Source organism: Chiloscyllium punctatum, chromosome 2 (genome assembly GCF_047496795.1).
Source record: "Chiloscyllium punctatum isolate Juve2018m chromosome 2, sChiPun1.3, whole genome shotgun sequence".
Taxonomy (NCBI): domain Eukaryota; kingdom Metazoa; phylum Chordata; class Chondrichthyes; order Orectolobiformes; family Hemiscylliidae; genus Chiloscyllium; species Chiloscyllium punctatum.
In genome coordinates this window covers 14,903,823-14,923,950 of record NC_092740.1, presented here as the reverse complement: position 1 = coordinate 14,923,950, position 20,128 = coordinate 14,903,823, and the positions used below count along the sequence as shown (strand labels likewise).

Genomic DNA, 20,128 nt, shown 5'->3' with positions numbered 1-20,128 from the left:
AAACAGATCTCAAAAATAGTTTACTTGTATAAAAAATTCCTATATACATTTTGTAAATAATTTTCAATATGTATAAATGAAAGTTATTCCAATACAAACCGTATTTAAATAATGCAATGCAGTTAAACTTTTATTACCATGAAACTCATTTTTGTAGTATATTTAGAACCTTTGCCTTTCTTCAGTCATCTCACTTAAGCATTAAATGCATGGATTCATGAAAATAAGTATCCGACTCATCAGCACCGTAAAGGAAAAAGATTGGCTCACGTCACAGATTTGGACCTTTTGTCAGATTTGTGTCACAGCTGAGAACTGAAAGAAGACCTTTCTTTTCCCTTTTTGAGATGCTAGCTGACTGTTTTCTGTTTTTAATGTTAAGTATGATATAAGGCAGTCTAAACTGTTGCAATCCAGATGATAACACAAGTACCTGGAAAACAAATCCTATTAGTTTAACTGTGTTATCCCTATGTCTGCAGAACACTCTTGAATTGTTTATGACTTTGCGCAATTATAAGGATGCAGATATTTTAATTAGATGTGTGAATTTCATCAATAATTAAATAAATATATATGCATTAGTACATAACGTTAACTGTCTGGTTGTAAGTACTTTGGAACAGTGAAGTACTTTAAGACTGTTAAAAACTGAAAAAAATCTCAGAAGTCACACAACCCCAAGTTACAGTCCAACAGGTTTATATGAAATCACGAGCTTTTGGAGCGCTGCTCCATCATCAAGTCTTCACCTGATGAAGGAGCAGCACTTCGAAAGCTTGTGATTTCAAATAAACTTGTTAGACTATAACTTGGGTTTGTGTGACTTCTGACTTTGTCCACCCCAGTTCAACGACACCTCCACATTATGGCTATCATTGACATGAAAAACAATCTCTGCACTCTTACAAAATGCAAAAGTGTTCCTTCTTCCCAAGCACACTGCTCTTGACTACTCAACTCTTTCATGCATCACCACCAGCATCGGTTTAAATAGTAGTTCTATAGTAGATCCAAAGATTCTAGAGACCAAGTTATATTAAGGGGAACAGATTGAGTAGAGAGAGATTAACTATTTCTGATAGCTGGGGAATCCAGATCTAGGGGATGTGGTCTGAAAATTAAAGCCAGACCATTCAGGAGTGAAGTGACAGAATACTTCTACACACACAGCATGATAGAACTTTGCAGCTTTTTTCAAACATACAAATTAAGTGTAGGAGTAGGCCATTCAACCCCACAAGCCTGTTCTGCTATTCATAGATTGTTTAATCATCGATATTAAAAGATATGAAGCAATTTTGGATATGAATAAGGAGACAATTTACGCATTCATCTCATTGAATCATGGAACAGGCTTGAAGGATAAAGTGGTCTACTCCTATTTGTACATTGATTTTGGGAAACTGTTGTACGAATGGCTAACACATCATCTCATAGAATCATAGAACCTCTACGGTATGGAAACAGACCATTTGCCCCAACAATCCACACCAACCTATTCCCCTCCTGCATTTCTCCTGACTAATGCACCTAACCTACACATCCCTGAACACTATGGGGAAATTTAGCATGGTTAAATCACTTAACCCGCACATCTTTGGACTCTGGGGGGGGGGGGGGGGGGGGGATCGGGAGCTCCCGGACGAAACCCACACAGACATGGGGAGAATGTGCAAATTCCACACAGTCACCCGAGGCTTGAATTGATCCAGGGTTCCTGGCACTGTGACGCAGCAGTGCTCACCACTGAGCCACCATGCAGCATGTGGTATTCTTCTCTCCGTTGTTATTGCTAAATTAATGCATTTAGTAAAATTAATTATTGTGTGGTATTATTACACAGTGCAATTTTAAGACCATGAGTTTTGTTTAATCCAAGAGCTAAATAAATTAGACAATATTTTAGGATACAACAATGGCTCAGCCAGATGGAGAATTGAGAAACTGAGCCTTACAGATGGGCCCCCCGATTCAGCCCCTGTGCTATGCTCAACAAACTGATTTTCGTTTAAGCAACAAAAGAGTTCACAAAATTTGTCTCCCTATTCCTAGATTAGGCAGTAGAAAATCTAATATCTGCTTGAAATTGCAATGTGGTGCTTCTTGGATGAAGACACTCTCACAATCACCTGTTGAAGGAGCGGTGCTCTGAAAGCTAGTGCCTCCAAATAAATCTGTTGGACTATAATCTGGTGTTGTGTGACTTTTAACTCTGACAATTCCAGTCCAACACCGGCACCTTCACATCATTCATTCCCTCAGCTTGCATGGACTAGAGTGCATGATACTCAAAGTGAACAACTGGATGGACAGGGTAGTTATGGAGAGAATGTATCCACTTGTGGGAGTGTCCAATACTAGAGTCCATGAATACAAGATGGTTACTAATAAATGACCGAAAAAATAGTTTGCAAATAAAGAGAAATTTCTTTACTTAGTGAATTTGTTTTGTGCTGCCACAGGAAATGGTTGAGGCAATTAGCTCAGAATTTTCCCAAAGGATACTGGACTTTGTCAAAAAGGAAATCAAGTATAAAAGTAGGAAAATCTCAATAATACAACAATAAAGTGCATCAGTCAGTCCATTACCAGAGAATTGCATCCAGCTTTGGTCTCCTTATTTATTAAGGAGTGCACTTGGAGGAACAGAAAGTTCATTTTGTCAATTTCTATGATGAAGAGGTTGTCTTATGAGGAAATGTTGAGCTGTTTGGGCCTATGTTATTTGGAGTTTTGAAGATTGAGAGGTGGTTTTTATTGAAACGTACAAGATTGTGAGGGGGTCTTGAGAGGGTATATGCTGAGGATACTTCCTCCAAAAGACCAAAAAAGACACGACCCACGATCACTAGTTTCCATACATACAGACAAAGAAGGACACACTTTGCCTGAGACAACACACACATTCTAGGACAGGTGAAACAAATACATGCATAAGATTTGTTGGAGGCATGATATTCTAACCAGAACTCCATCAACAAACACGTCGACTTAGATCCCACCTACCTTCCCTTGAAAAAAATCAGAAATGACATCACCCACCTTAAGAAACAAAGACCTATAAATAGAGGCGGGACATACCACCAGCGCTTCACTGAAGACTCTCACTGCTGATGTTACCCAGTCATAGTGACGAAACATCTGAAAACAAACCTTCCAGCTCAGCAAGCTAACTTACATACTTATCATCAACCTGAGCTACAAATCTTCTCAAAAAATCACTAATACTTCATCTTGTTGGAGAAAATGACAGTTTCAAAATAAGGAGTCTTCCATTTAAGAATGAGATGAGGAGGAATTTCTCTTCAGAATAATCAATCTTTGGAACTCTCTACCTCAGACAGAAGTGGAAACTGGGTCATTTAAAATATTCAGTTCAGTCTTTTTTTTTAATCTACAAGAGAGTGGAGGTTTAAAGGGGGAGACAGAAACATTGAGGTTAGACTACAATTAGATCAACAATGATCTTATTGAATCCTGAAGCAGGATAACTTTGTTAGATGGACTACGCTGACTCCTAATGTACTCATCCATCATATATTTCATTGAGTCATAGAATCCCTACCGTTCGGAAAGAGGCCATTCAACCCACTGAGTCCACACTGATCCTCTGAAAGACATCCCACCCAGACCCAGCCCAGCTCCCCCATCCTAATCCTGTAACCCCACATTTACCATGGCTAATCCACCTAGCCTGCGTATCTTTGAACTGTGGGAGGAAACAGGAGCACCCAGAGAAACAAATGCAGATATGAGGAAGAACTTTCAAACTCCACACAGTCACCCAAGGCTGGGAGGGAACCAAGTCCCTGCTGCTGTGAGGCAGCAGTGCTAACCACTTAGCGATTGTGCTATCCCTATTTGAGAAAAAGAGATAGGAATTAAGCTGCAAGACTGAGATAATATAAATGGAATGAGAAGATTTGTGTAACATCAACGCAGGTACAGGCTAATTGGGCCAAGTTACTTATTTCTGGGCATTAAATTCTGTGTTATCAATTTCAAAAGGTAACCAAATAAAAGCATATTAAAATATTACAGCAAATCTACAAAGATTTGGTGGTTGTGCTGGCATCTATATCACATCTTCTAGTCATTTAACATTACGCAAACCAAAGCATGTTTTAAGATTCTCAAAACATTTTCTCTCGTCTTGGAATTCCTTTTAATGTGCAACAAATTCTAATTGTTACCAGAAGAATGTATAAGGAATCCAATTACAGGATTATTAATCAATATAGTAGGTCAGTGCTGAAAAGGCAAACAAAATTGTATTACAGACCCATGCTATATATCTCTATGTCTCTGGAGACAAAATTAGAAATTACTGGAAATGCTCAGCAAGTCTGCCAGCATCTGTGGAGAGAAATCAGAGTTAACATTTTGCGTCAAATGTTCCCCAGAACTCTGGTCTTGAGGTGGATGTTGACAATAAATGCAGAGTTTGAAGAGCCCAGCTGATCCTATAGTTGTCTCTGATTGGTCAGGATTCTGAGCAGAAACTGCTTCACAACCAGAAAAGGAAAAGATTCATCTCAGTTCAAACAATTGCCAATATCTTTTCTATATGACACAGAAATGTGGAAGAAGTCAACAGAAGGCATTACAGCCTTTTTGCTTTGGTAAGTGATAATTCACAGCTTTCTAGGTTGTCCTGTTACAATAACTGATGGAATGTACAACAAATCTGTTTTTTTTCTCTCTTTCTGCCTTCTTCTAAAACAGTATTGCTTAAATCATCCAAGCTTTTCATGTCCAGTTTAATTTGTCTTGTTGATTATATTGATTTGTTTCACATCCAAAGAGGCAGTATATGAAGAGTTAATGTCATGTTGGGTGCTTATAGCCATAAGGCACTCTGAGACGTAAATTGTCATGTATTGGAAGTGTGTGCTTATGGTAAAACTCAACCATGCTTGCGAGGCATATGAACTTTACATCCGCTTCTAGGAAGAACTTGGATTCCTAAAGAAAAAAGCAAAAATGGTATTTAGAACAATACTGCTCTACTGCTATCAGGAATACTAACACAATAAATTGAAATCAATAAATATTGAATTTCAGTACAGCTTCATGGTACTATTGGATACCATTGCCTGAAATCTCTGAAGACATATCATTAATTGGAGTGAATACAAATTTTGAATTCGAAATGTGGATTACATTTTTGTCAGACTTTATTTAACTTTTTAAAAACGTCCTAACATAAACTTTCACGACCACAGAGATAACGTTCAGAAGGGGACTGACTGGGTTGCTCTTCCAGAAAGTTGGATTGGATATGAAGGGCCGAATGGCCTCCTATGTTATAATTTCTGTACAACCAGAATTTTATGCTCCCAAGAGAATGGATTGGCAGCTTTGGGATTGTAAAATCATGTGGCATGCTGTGCCCATCACCTTTCCAGTTTCACTTCAATATAAAGGGAATTGGGTTGGTATTAGGCAGCCCATCTGCTCTTCAGTAATTGAAGCCCTCAAATGGCTATTTGAAACCCTTAAGAGGCCAATCAAAGCCCTTTAAAACTCATCAGATGTGAGAAAAGGGGAAACAAATCGAGAGATTTTCCATGACAATCTAACCACATCTTTAATGTAGCTACATTGATTAGTAGCTTGTGCACTGAGTATCATTGTTTTGCAAGGGTTTCTCAATGAACTGAGATTATGTTTGAAAAGAGGAATACAGAATTAAAACAGCAAATGTAGTTGACTACTCATCATGAGCAAAAATATTTAAAGAACGTTTGCTGACCTTTTCAAAAATTCTGTAGTTCCTCACTTTCTTCTCTGAGCCATCCCATACAACTAAAACCTTTTTCAACAGGGCAGAAAGTAGGAAAAATAAATTAAAACAGACCAGTTAATTATCAGTGATGGAGCAAAGGGTGCAACTACTATAAATTTTAAGACTGGTACCTTTCCTGCCTTTGAAGAATTCCGTATACAGTACAGTCCATTCTCTGGGTTGGATCTGGGATGTGTAGATACGAATAACCTTTTTGAATAAATGAGAATTATTTTAAACAAGTATTTCAAAAGTCTCTGTACTTTATTAAAACAATTGTATTCACCAGGGAAAGGGTACTGAAAAAATTCTTATAACTAAAAGCTCACAATTTGCCATTTCTAGATGGACTTCTTCCAAAGAAGATCTAAAGAGAAATGGTTACTGAAATAATAGATGCATTGGACTAATTTTCCAGAATTTCCTAGATTCTGGAAAGATCCCATAAAACTAGAAAATAGAACTCCTCTATTCAAGAAATGCAGAGATAGAAAGCAAGAAACTATAGGTCAGTTAGCTTAACATCCATCAAAGTGAAAATGCCAGAATGTGTTATTAAGGAGGATACAGGGGTGTTTCAAACTACTCTATCTCCTTCATGATATTGAAAAGACCATAAGACCATAAGATGTAGGAGCAGAATTAGGCAATTCAGCCCATTGAGTCTGTTCTACCATTCAATCATGGCTAATATGTTTCTCAACCCCACTCTCCTACCTCTCCCTGTAACCCTTTGATCCCTTTACCAATCAAGAACACATCTATCTCTGTCTTAAATACACTCAATGCTTGTCCTCTACAGCTCTCTGCAGCAATGAGTTCCACACACTAGCTGAAGAAATTCCTCCTCATCTCAGTTCTAAAGGTATGCCCACTAGTAGAAACATCTTCTCCATGTTATTCTATCCAGGCTTCTCAGTATTCTGTAAGTTTCAATGAGACTCCCCCCACAGCCTTCTAAATTCCAATGAGTACAGACCCAGAGTTTTCAATCATTCATTCATCATGTGACAAGCACTTCACCCCCAGGATCATTCTTGGAAACCTCCTCTGGACCCCCTCCAAAAGCAGCACATCCATCCTTAATTGGAGCCCAAAACAATATTCAAAATGTAGTCTAACTAGAGCCTTATATATTCTCAGCAGTACATCTTCTCTTACGTTTTATCTCTCTTGAAAGAATGCTAACAATGCACTTGCCTTTCCAACTGCCAACTGAACCTGCACGTTAACCTTAAGAGAATCCTGAATTGGGACTCCCAAATTCCTTTGAGCTTCAGATTTCAAAAGCCTTCCTCCATTTAGAAAATAGTCGAAGCTTTTATTCTTCCTGCCAAAGTGCATAATTACACAATTTCCCTCATTGTATTTCATCTGCCCATTCTCCTAGCCTGTCCAAGTCCTTTTGTAGCCTTCTGCTTCATCATCATTACCTACTCCTTCATTTATCTTTGTGTCATCTGTAAAGTTAGCAATAATGTCTTCATTAACATGTAACATGAATAGATGTGGTCTCTATTCGGACCCCTGCAGAACTCCACTAATCACTGGCTGCCATCCTGAAAAAGATTTCTTTATCCCTACCCTCTCCCTCTGCCAGTCAGCCAATCCTTTTATGAGCAGCCTCCTGTGAGGCACCTTGCTAAAGGCCTTCTAGAAATAGATCACATCTACACTCTGCTTTGTCTAACTTATTCATTACTTCTTCAAAGAATTCTAACAGATTTGTCAGGAATAACCTCTCTTTGCTTAAGCTGAGCTGACTCATCCTATTTTACCATGTACTTCCATGAACTCTGCAATCTCATCCTAAATAACGGACTGTAAAATCTTACCAACAACGAAGATCAGGCTAATCAGCTGATGGTTTCCTGTCATCTGCATCCCTCCCTTCTTAAGCAGAGGTGATACATTGGCCATTTTTGAGGTGTATGGGACCTTTTCTGACTCCAGTGATTCCTGCAAGATCACCACCAATGTCTCTATAATCTCCTCAGCTATCTCCTTCACAACTCTGGGGTGTAGTCATAGAGGCATAGAGATGTACAGCATGGAAATAGACCCTTCGGTCCAACCCATCCATGTCAACCAGATATCCCAACATAATCTAGTCCCGCCTGCCAGTACCCGGCCCATATCCCTCCAACTCCTTCCTATTCTTATACCCATCCAAATGCCTCTTAAATGTTGCAATTGTACCAGCCTCCACCACATCCTCTGGCAGCCCATTCCATACACGTATCACCCTCTGCGTGAAAAAGTTGCCCCTTAGGTCTCTTTTATATCTTTCCCCTCTCATCCTAAACCTATGCCCTCTAGTTCTGGACTCCCTGACCCCAGGGAAAAGACTTTCTCTATTTATCCTATCCATGCCCCTCATAATTTTGTAAAAATCTGTAAGGTCACCCCTCAGCCTCCGACGCTCCAGGGAAAACAGCCCCAGCCTGTTCAGCCTCTCCCTGTAGCTCAGATCCTCCAACCCTGATAACATCCTTATAAATCTTTTCTGAACTCTTTCAAGTTTCACAACATCCTTCCGATAGGAAGGAGAGCAGAATTGCACGCAATATTCCTACTTTGGCCGAACCAATGTCCTGTACAGCCGCAACATGACCTCCCAACTCCTGTACTCAATACTCTGACCAATAAAGGAAAGCATACCAAATGCCTTCTTCACTATCCTATCAACCTGCAACTCCACTTTCAAGGAGCTATGAACCTGCACTCCAAGGTCTCTTTGTTCAGCAACACTCCCTAGGACCTTACCATTAAGTGTATAAGTCCTGCTAAGATTTGCTTTCCCAAAATGCAGCACCTCGCATTTATCTGAATTAAACTCCATCTGCCACTTCTCAGCCCATTGGTTCATCTGGTCCAGATCCTGTTGTAATCTGAGGAAACCTTCTTCGCTGTCCACTACACCTCCAATTTTGGTGTCATCTATAAATTTACTACCTGTACCTCTTATGATCGCATCCAAATCATTTATGTAAATGACAAAAAGTAGAGGGCTCAGCACCGATCCTTGTGGCACTCCACTGGTCACAGGTCTCCAGTCTGAAAAACAACCCTCCACTACCACCCTCTGTCTTCCACCTTTGAACCAGTTCTGTATCCAAATGGCTAGTTCTCCCTGTATTCCATGAGATCTAACCTTGCTAATCAGTCTCCCATAGGGAACCTTGTCGAACGCCTTACTAAAGTCCATATAGACCACATCTACTGCTCTGCCCTCATCAATCTTCTTTGTTACTTCTTCAAAAAACTCAATCAAGTTTGTGAGACATGATTTCCCACGCACAAAGCCATGTTGACTGAACCGAATCGGTCCTTGCCTTTCCAAATACATGTACATCCTGTCCTCAGGATTCCCTCCAATAACTTGCCCACCACCGAGGTCAGTCTCACTGGTATATAGTTTCCTGGCTTGTCTTTACCGCCCTTCTTAAACAGTGGCACCCCCCCATCAGATCTGAATGAATCATCCACCTTCAGACCTTTCAAGTTCCCCAGCATGTTCTCCTTCGCGACATGCACTTCACCCAACTCTGTTCCTTGACTCTTGAAGTTCTGGTATGCTGCTGGTGTCTTTCACTGTGAACACTAATGCAATGTAGCTATTCAGTTCCTCTGCCATTTCTTCATTACCTTCTATTACTTCCCCAGCATCATTTTCCCATGGTCCAATGTCCATTCTTGCTGCTCTCTTACCTTTTTAGATATCTAAAATACTCTTGAAACCTTCTTTTATGTTACTATCTAGCTTGCCCTCACATTTCATCTTCTGTCTCCTTTTTTTTAAAGTTATCGTTGGGCTGATATTTAAAGACTTCCCACTAATCTTCACCATGTTGCATGTTTTTTTCTTTTGCTTTTAGGCTATAAGGGGTCTTCTGTTGGCAACGAGGAGGTGGAGATTTTTTTTCCATCAGAAGGTTTCTTCTTTATTAATATGGTTCTATAAATATATAATTAGAAAGAGTAAAATAGGGCACTGCACAGTCCAAATTCCTGAAAAAATTTACCATCAGGGCTTACAGAATAATAACCACTTTAGCAAAGAACCAGAGATGCCCGCATATGCGTCAATGCTTCATCAAACAGCCAACATTTATGGAAGGAAAGGGGAGAAAATGAACATCTTATAAAATTGAACTGTTGCATTATCTATGCTCTCTTGATGTATTTAAACAAACCTTCCAAAAATATTAGTGTTCACTTAGAGAGTTATATTGTATACGGCAGGAAGCAAATGCAATTGCATTTCTACTATCGCTTGAAGATTGTAGAAAAATTGAATGTTGCCATTTAATCCTAATGGTTAGTAATATATCTACGTTTATTGATGCAATAAACAATTACCTCTCAACATCGTTGGATTCTGTTGTATTTACAAAGACAGAGGGTGGCAGCTGTACCTGCAATAAAGCCACATTATAAGTAAAGCAAGTAAAATGACATAAAATAAATAAATGTGGTAATTCAGTTGAAGGCATACTTTCATATAGACCCTTCCTATTTTCTGTGGTTGGAAGAAAGCACTTTGGGTTAGGTTTAAACTCAAGCGGAGCAGTCATGTTCAGGGGTAATATTTTCTTAAATAAAACGAGCACTGCAAAGAGTACAGAGATCAGAGGCACAGCGCTGCAAAGTGTAAAGACCACTTTCTTTGCTCTGTGGACTAAAAATGAAAAAAAAAATTGCTTTAAATCTAGGAGACTGCGTAAAAATGCTTGAAATTTTCAAAACAAATCACAGGAATACACTGGGAGCTGTATCTGCAAGGTTTCCTTATTCAAGCAGTGAGAGAGCATTTCAGACAAAATAGCACTACCCAGAGGCAGCCATTTGATTGTTTTTCTTCAATCAGGACCAGTTGTGGACTCAGCACAGTAACAACTATTTGACTGGTTCCTGGGCAGATGACTACAGCAGAAACAGCCAACATGCGAAGAGAAAACATCCATCAACTTTCTTCCCCCTCTCTCTCTCTACACTTTTTTGTGGAAAAGTAAAAGGAAATCTTTAGTAGCAAGCTACTCTCCCTTTCTCTGTAAGTTGTTGGCCCTACAAATCCATTAATGAAAAGAAAAGGAGAAAACCACATTCAGACATACTGAGAGGACAAATCTTCCACCAGTGAATGAAAAACTAAGAATCTGTATATCCACAACTTTGTGTCATTAGCAAAGAATCAGAAAGAGTCAAAAGAAGGCTGAAAGAAAATAACTCACCAACATCTCTGATATGGACTACTACTGCCAGAACTGTGCTCCTCTGACATTTTTTCCCTCTCCACTTACATTTGCTTCTTAACATCTCTTTATGTGTTTGTTTAGATGTGTATGTGAATTTAAGAACGGGTAGAGTTTTAGTTGTGAAGTTATAGATTAGCAATTCAACTTGTTTTGCTATTGATTTAAAGAGACAGTTTGATTACAATAAATCAATATTTTCTTGATAATGGAAATCAATCTGGTGTGCATATTATTATAATCTGAGCTACACAGTTAGTTAAACAGTTCAGTGTTTTAAAGTAATATTCATATTTGTGACATCTCCAGAAGTAATGAGCCTGACTCCAATGCACTATCCCAGTGAATCATTACAAAAAAGTGCAGAGATTGACAGAACAGCAATGTAAAGAATTTGGTCAGTCTGTGACTCCAGAATGAACTAACTGCATCCTGAGTAAAATCAAAGTGTGTCATCAAAGGAACCATCCAATTGATTGGTTGGTGAGTATTTTCTCATTTCTCTTTCAAAATTAGTAATTGTAACTTTTTATCATATAAATAGTAATGCTCATCAGCAGCAGTCAGATTTATTAATTATAAATTAAGAACCATTAATTCACACATAATAAAGTTGGGATGTCAGGTGACATATTGCCGTTGCAGTAAATGTGCTTTGATGGATACGAAATGAAATCCAAGGCAATCAGGCTTGAGGATCTGATAGCTTGCATGAATGATTGCAGGAGCTACGAGGAGGAGGAATGAACAGACCATGGCACACAAAGCCATTCGGGGAGGGGAATAATTAGGAATGCAGTGGTGGTGGAAGATAGTATAGGCAAAGGGATGGACACAGCTCTCTGCAGCCAATAGCAAGAGACTAAAGATTGAGTTGCCTGTCTCATGACAAATGTCTAGACATTTGTCAAAGGCTGGAGATGATATTGCAGTGGGAGGGGAAGGATCCAGTGTTATGGTCCACAGGTATATCAATGACATAGCAGAGCTAGGAAGAAGGTTCTGAATAATGAATATCAGCAGCTAGGAGCTGAATTAAAAGCAGAACATTGATGGTAGTAACATTTGAGTTATTTCCTGAGCCTTGAGCAAATTAAAGTAGGATAATAAGATTCAAGAGATGCATGTATAGCATTTTGATACTAGTATTTTGTGTCTGTCTTCACTGTAGAAAAATTTGAAATCTTCTCAAAGATATTTAGAAATCAAGAGGCCAAAGGAAAGGATGATCTTAAAGCAATTGCCATCATCAAGGGAAAAAAACTGCTGGGAAAATGAAGAGACCTTAGGGCTGACAAGATCCCAGGATCAGGTGGGCTGCCTTCTAAGGTCATAAAAGAAGTGTGCATTGATAGTAGAGATAATAGTTACTATTTTTCAAAATTCCATAGATTCTGGAAAGGTCACAGAAAAAAGCAATAACTCCTTTATTCGAGAAAGGAAGAAATCACAAGGCTATAGCTCAGTTAGCCTAATGTGCACTTGAGGGAAATCCTGGAATTCATTTATGAGAAAGTTCTAACATGTTACTCAAAGTCACAATGGAAGCAGAGTCAACATGCTTTTGTGAGAGGGAAATTGGGTTTAACTAGTTTATTAGGTAGTAGCTTAGCAGTACAGGACTTCAGTATTGTCATAAAAAGAGATCTGCTGTTGAGCTTTTTAATCTCTCACTCATCAACACAAGATCCTAAGAATATCAAATGTCAAAGGGAATAACAATTTATAACAAGTTAGTAAGTTTGCAGATGACACCAAAATTGGAAGTGTAGTGGACGGCCAAGAGGGTTACCGCAGATTACAACAGGATCTGGACCAGATGGGCCAATGGGCTGAGAAGTGGCAGTTGGAGTTTAATTCAGATAAATGCGAGGTACTGCATTTTGGGAAAGTAAATCTTAGCAAGACTTATATACTTAATGGTAAGGTCCTAGGGAGTGTTGCTGAACATGGAGACCTTGGAGTGCAGTTCATAGCTCCTTGAAAGTGGAGTCGCAAGTAGATAGGATAGTGAAGAAGGCGTTTGGTATGCTTTCTTTTATAGATCAGAGTATTGTGTATAGGAATTGGGAGGTCATGTTGCAGCTGTACAGGACATTGGTTAGGCCACTGTTGGAATATTGCATGCAATTCTGGTCTCCTTCCTATCGGAAGGATGTTGTGAAACTTGAAAGAGTTCAGAAAAGATTTACAAAGATGTTACCAGGGTTGGAGGATTTGAGCTATAGGGAGAGGCTGAACAGGCTGGGGCTGTTTTCCCTGCAGCGTCGGAGGCTGAGGGGTGACCTTCTAGAGGTTTACAAAATTATGAGGGGCATTGGTAGGATAAATAGAGAAAGTCTTTTCCCTGAGGTCGGGGATTCCAGAACTAGAGGGCATAGGTTTAGGGTGAGAGGGGAAAGATATAAAAGAGACCTAAGGGGCAACTTTTACACGCAGAGGGTGGTACGTGTATGGAATGGGTTGCCAGAGAATGTGGTGGAGGCTGGTACAGTTGAAACATTTAAGAGGCATTTGGATGGGTATATGAATAGGAAAAGGTTTGGAGGGATATGGGCCGGGTGCTGGCAGGTGAGACTAGATTGGGTTGGGGTATCTGGTCGGTTGGACCGAAGGGTCTGATTCCATGCTGTACATCTCTATGACTCTATGACATTATACCGTTGATTGGTTGGTAAATAGACTCTGATAGTGGCATTGCCTTGGGAGTACCAGGAAGTTTCATTGACCGATATTCATGTCTTGAATTAGGTTGCAAAAGACAATCTAAGCTTTATAAGGATTTTATTGTCAATCTACAGTCTAGCACAAAAATCAGATTTTACCTTTCCCCATTCAGACGTCTGCTCACCATTAGAGGAGAACTAAAATCATGATAATTTCTAATCAACCCGTTCAGGGGCGTAATAACACGTTTCAGGAGCAGGTGGTATACGAACCCTAGCTCAGAGGTAGAGACACTACAACTGCACCACAAGAGAGCCAGCAGAACTGAGATCATTGTTTAAAAAAATCCATGTTCCCAATTAAGTAGTTAACAATTAATAAACACTATTCACCAGGCACAGTGCAACAATAATAAAAATAGAAGAGGATAGGAAAAGAGGGAACGAACTAAATTAAAATTAAGTTGGAGGAGGTGGCAGAATAAAGATTAATTTTCTAAGAATCAATAACATTGCTGTGGGCCTGGAGCCACACATATGCCAAACTAGGCAAGGATGATGCATCTCCCTCTCAAAAGGATACAGTGAACCAGAAGTGTTCCGACAACAATAGATACATGGTCCCCATTTGTTAAAGTTGCACATAATGGAATTGTGAGCTAACTCAAATTTTAGAAGAATAAGAGGGAATGTGATGGTATGGATCTAAAATCCATCTAAACTACAAAAGGTGGTATGCAGAGCCCAGACCATCGCAGAAGCCAACCTTCTATCCATGGACTCCATTTACATGGCTCACTGCCGCAGAAAGGCTGCCAACATCATCAAAGACCCTTTGCAAACCATTAATGATCTCCTACAACTTCTTCTATCAGGCAGAAGATACGAAGGCCTGAACACACATAACAGGAACAGCTTCTTCCTTGCTGTTATTAGACTGATGAATGGACATTTTAGCCTCAAATAATGCTGATCTTGCTAATGTTGATCTTGCCTAGCTCACGCCCTGTGCAGTGTAACCTGTATGCCTCTGTCTAAGTCTTTTTGATCTGTACATTCTTGCATTCTATGATTTGCCTTACTGCTCATAAACAAAGCTTTTCACTGTATTTTTAGATTAGATTAGATTAGATTACTTACAGTGTGGAAACAGGCCCTTCGGCCCAACAAGTCCACACCGCCCCGCCGAAGCGCAACCCACCCATACCCCTACATCTACCCCTTACCTAACACTACGGACAATTTAGCATGGCCAATCCACCTGACCTGCACATCTTTGGACTGTGGGAGGAAACCGGAGCACCCGGAGGAAACCCACGCAGACACGGGGAGAACGTGCAAACTCCACACAGTCAGTCGCCTGAGGCGGGAAATGAACCCGGGTCTCAGGCGCTGTGAGGCAGCAGTGCTAACCACTGTGCCACCGTGCCGCCCATTTGGTACACATGGCAACAAATAAACTCAATCAAAATTGACTAAGGTTCAGAATGCAGGAATGATGAAAGGCCTATGCCTTTCATCGACTCTCCTGCTCCTCGGATACTGCCTGATCTGCTGTGCTTTTCAAGTGCCACACTTTTCTGCAGTCCTCACTTTCTCTTTGGCTATGCAAAGATTTTTCTCTGGGATTGGTTCTAAGAGTATGCTCTTTTGATTTTTAAGGATCAAGTATCACTGGCAAAAGTTATTTACCGCCCATCCCTAATTGCCCAAATAGCGAAGGAGGCAATTAGGACTTGACCCTTTTGTTGTTATTGATCTGAAATTGAGAGTGCATTACAAAATTCAAAGTTCTCAAATGTCAAAAAGCTCTCAAATGTATTAAAGAAAGATAAAAATAATTATAGACTTCAGAAGACAAAATCTGATGGTGAAATGGCAGACTCATCACAAATTTAACAAAGAGAAGTGTGATGATGCATTATGTGAGGAAGAATGAGGAGACACAAAGTAAAGCTAAATGGTACGACTTAAAAGCAGATGTAAGAACAGAGAAAACTAGAGAAGCATGTAGCCAAATTTTTGGAGGTGATAGGAAAAGTTACAATATATAGAATCCTTGGCTTTATTAAGAGTGGCATAAAATGATAGGTAAAACAGCAGCAGGTATAGAGTGACATGAAGTGTTTTTATACTCAATAAAAATATTGTGATGTGGAATGTAGTACCTAAAAGGGTTATGGAAGATGCTTAAATAGTAACTTTCAACACAATTTGAAGGAAAGAATTTGGGACTTTTGGGAAAGAGGAGATTAATTGATAAGGACCCAGCACAAGTGCAATGGACCTCAACACCTCTTTATATGCTGTATCATTCATGATTCTATTATTACCATATCCTTGATATTTCAGATCTTGCAACAGTATTGTGATTATGTGACTTGGTAATTAACAAAATAGCTCTACTTTCCTATAAAGTGGCCAAACTGCCAAGTGTTAGTATCCAATAACAATTGACTGTCTTTACCCCCTCTCCTGAATTTACTCAATCGGTTCAGAATCCTCCCCATTATTGCGAGATGATTCCACTAGAGGCCACTGTTTGTTAACCTCCATTACTTATTTCCTGTAAGTCACACCCGTAAATTAACTTTACAATACTCAAAATTAAGGGCAACTGTTTATATTTAGGAATTTTATATAGCAACACAATTTTTGATTTCCTTATTGTTAGTACAAAATACATTGTAAAGATACAGTGCCTTTTAAAAACAAAAGACAACCTATGAAAAAGATCAATACATCCAATATATGACACAAGAACAGGAGCAAACCATTCAACCCATCAAGTCTTCCCATCAATCTATTAGATACTGGCTGATCTTCTATCTCAATGTCACTTTCCCTAATTATCTCTGTATCCTTTGAAGTCATTTGCCTATTCAAATCTATTGATTTCTGTCTTGAACATATTCAATGAATGAGCTTCCACAGCCCTTGGGATAGAAAGATCCAAAGATTCACCATTCTCTGTGTAAAGAAATACCTCCTCTCAGTACTAAATTACTTACCTCTTATCCTAAGAGTTTATCCTGATTTTAGACTCACCAGGTAATCATCCAATCTATGTCCAAGCTTTCTTTGTAAGAATATTGTAAATTTCAGTGAAATTACCACTCATTCTTTGAAACTCTAGGGAACATGAACCCACAGTCTCTCCTCATATGACAATATCCCCATCCTGGGATTAATGAGATGAACCTCCGTTGCATTTCTTTGTGATAAGTATTTCACTCCTTAGCTAAGGAATTCAAAAGCAGGGTGCACAATTTAAAATTAAGAAATACCACATAGGTCCAACAGCAGAAGAATTTTTTTTTAAGTTTAGTAGGTTATGGACTTTTGGAATCCTCAACACCAGATGGCAGTGAACGCCCAATCTTTGAGTATGTTTATGATAAAGATTGTTATATTTCTGATTATCCATGACATACAGGGTTATGGGGATGGGAGAAGAGCTTTGAAGTGTCCCAACAGCCATGTAACAGAAATAGGCTCAGCAGGCTGAACGATCTACTCCAGTTGCTATGTTCTTACAATCTGGAGTTTTATCTCGTCAAAGTTCTACGCAATTGCATTAATGCATCTTTAATTCTGTACTCAAATTTCCTTGTGATGAAGGCCAACAAATCATTTGCACTGTTAGCTCTTAGAGACTCATGAACAAAGAAACTTGGTTCCCTTTGGACATTTGTACTTCTGAACCAGACACCAAGACCCAAGATGGTAAAAATGATAAAATAAAGATCAGGTGATGCTGAGGTTAGACTTTTACACACCTGAGCATTGCAAAGGAAGTGAAGACCAAGAAAGGATTGAGATTTTTGTATTATGACATGCTGAGAAGAAATGAACTGTGAACCTTGCTTTCTAGGCAACTAAGGCAAAAGTAGTAGAACTGATGGTTGTGTGATCATACAAATTCAGATGAGAAGATAACAAGTGGATGTTAAAATTTCCATAGTACTATTTGGAGAATATCAGAAAGCCTGCCTGGTGTCTTGGCCAAAGATCAGTGTCACCAAAAGCAAACCAATCAACTCATCGCTGTTTCACTGATATTGCTGATGCAAAATAACAATTATATTTGACAACATATTTCATGTGAAATACTAATCAATTTTGACAAGGCAATTAGGTGCTTTATAAGTGCAGACCAGTTTTAACCAAAGGCCACTAATGTATTGAATAAATAAAATAAAATGTAGTGAAATTATCAGAGGGATAGGAAGTATTTCACTTTAGCCACAACATCAACATATAGTTAACAAAAACAAACACTGCCAAATGGAGTATTTTTAACTTTTTTTCCAAAAAAAATTAATTCAAATAATGCCATGTTTTATCTCATTACAATCCAAAGCACTTTTGTGATCTGCTCTGAGTCACTGGTCGTAGCATCAGAAGCTTAGGGGATAAATACTAATGGAGTTAGCAATATGTGGGGTGTTCTACAAAAGAAGGACATATTCTTACATTTTCATAATCATCATCATCACACTCAGATACAAGGCTCTGTGATGGCTGCGATTGAGACCTTAGTCGTGGAACCAGCTTTTCAGTTTCAGCAGACCGAAAACTTCGTCCTTCAGGAGATGAGCGGCTAGAAGAAATAATGTTTTATTCGCTCTTGTCCTTATATATTAACTATATATTTTTCTCATATTCTAATGTAGCAATGAACAATATGACTCATTCAATCTTAAATATCGTGTATACCATTATAAAAATGTGCAGTGCATAAAATGATGAGCAAGGACCAGAATATGTTATATAAATGTGGTGGAGCTAACGTTGCCCTGCAATTTTCAAGAAATAGTGCTATAGCATTATCTTCCTGGGAGACTCAGCATTGAATTATGTGGAATGGCATGCAATTCCTGTACTTGCACAATGTATTATGATTCCTGATGAAGGGCTTATGCCAGAAACGTTGATTCTCCTGCCCCTCGGATACTGCCTGACCTCCTGTGCTTTCTAGTGCCACACTTTTCGACTCTGACCTCCAGCATCTGCAATCCTCACTTTCTGCTAGGACAATGTATGCCCACTAAACAGGCCAAAAATGTTGTTACGTCTGAACCCTTTTAAATTGTTGCAAATGAAAAGAGCAGTGAATGCTCTGCCCCAGAGGGCAGTGGAGGCCCAGTCTCTGGATTCATTTAAGAAAGAATTGGATAGAGCTCTTAAAGATAGTGGAGTCAAGGGTTATGGAGATAAGGCTGGAACAGGATACTGATTGGGAATGATCAGCCATGATCATATTGAATGGCGGTGCAGGCTCGAAGGGCTGAATGGCCTACTCCTGCATCTATTATCTATTGTCTATTGTCTATTGAATATGGGTTAAGGACAGGTTTTTTTTACTATGATAAGAAGAGACCATTTGGATTCAATTCAAGAAAAATTTGGATATTGGCCGAAGGGAATTATTTTAAAATTTCAGAAGACATCAAGATAGCAGATATCTTGACTGCAAATAGATATTAATAGGATGAAGGATAAGGTTACAAGGTAAAAGATATATATCAGTGTCTCTCTATGAGTCATTCATTTTCATTTCGTTAAAATGTTGCATTCTATAAATGTAAGTTGCTGTTTGACACTGTTCCAGAGGAGAGAGACTTTTAGCCAAAGTCTCTCAAATTGTAGCAGAAAGGGGTTAAAGTAGTTCTAGACTTATTATAAGCAGTATAGACTATAGATACAAAGAGGTAATAAATCTGTGTAGAATCTTACTAAGCTGTCAATTGTTGTCTCCATTATTACATTCCAAACTAAAGGAAGATTATTGAGTCTACAGATAGGGTACAGTGCAGATTCATGAGGATGCTGTCTGAAATTGGGAAATATAAATACAAAGAAAGATTTCAGCTGATGACAGAGAAGCAGTAAATGGGAAAAATCTACTTGATTTCCCTTATCAATCTACATGTTGCAGATACATCAATCCATGGCAGTATTGGTAGGATAACCATCACACTGTAAGTTTTAATATTTATTCCACAACAATCTTTCTTTGTGCAAGATATACACTTTAACTAATGCAAAGGTTATTTCCCCCCTGATTTCTATTGACACCATGTTTGCTAGGGGTCCATGATGCCATACTGGGTCAAATATTGCTCTAGGGCAGGGACACCCCACCTCAAGTTTGGCTTTTTGCCCATGTTTGGTCAAAGGCTGAAATAAGGTCAGGTGCTGAGTAGTCGTGGCAGAACTGAAACTAAGCACTAACAAGCAGGTTATTCCTTTGCAAACATCATTTGATACCACTGTTGATAATCCCACTTTACTGAGAGTCATTGAGATGTACAGCATGGAAACAGACCATTCGGTCCAACTCGTCCATGCCGACCAGTTACCCTAACCTAATCTAGTCCCATTTGCCAGCACTTAGCCCATACCCCTCTCAT

At 39.0% G+C, this 20,128-nt stretch overlaps 1 protein-coding gene across 2 annotated transcripts in view; it reads right to left on the bottom strand.

Moving 5' to 3' along the window:
• Positions 1 to 1,624: 1,624 nt before the first annotated feature.
• LOC140494599 (SH3 domain-binding protein 2-like) overlaps positions 1,625 to 20,128 on the bottom strand; it is a 140,213-nt gene continuing 121,709 nt past the window's right edge. For both annotated transcript variants that reach the window (XM_072593961.1, XM_072593952.1), the window contains 5 exons: positions 18,189 to 18,315; positions 10,154 to 10,209; positions 5,923 to 6,001; positions 5,759 to 5,818; positions 1,625 to 4,968 (listed from right to left, as the gene is read on the bottom strand). In XM_072593961.1, the coding sequence (XP_072450062.1) occupies positions 4,831 to 4,968; positions 5,759 to 5,818; positions 5,923 to 6,001; positions 10,154 to 10,209; positions 18,189 to 18,315 (460 nt within the window). In that variant the 3' untranslated portion in view covers positions 1,625 to 4,830. The remainder of the gene's footprint in view (positions 4,969 to 5,758; positions 5,819 to 5,922; positions 6,002 to 10,153; positions 10,210 to 18,188; positions 18,316 to 20,128) is intronic.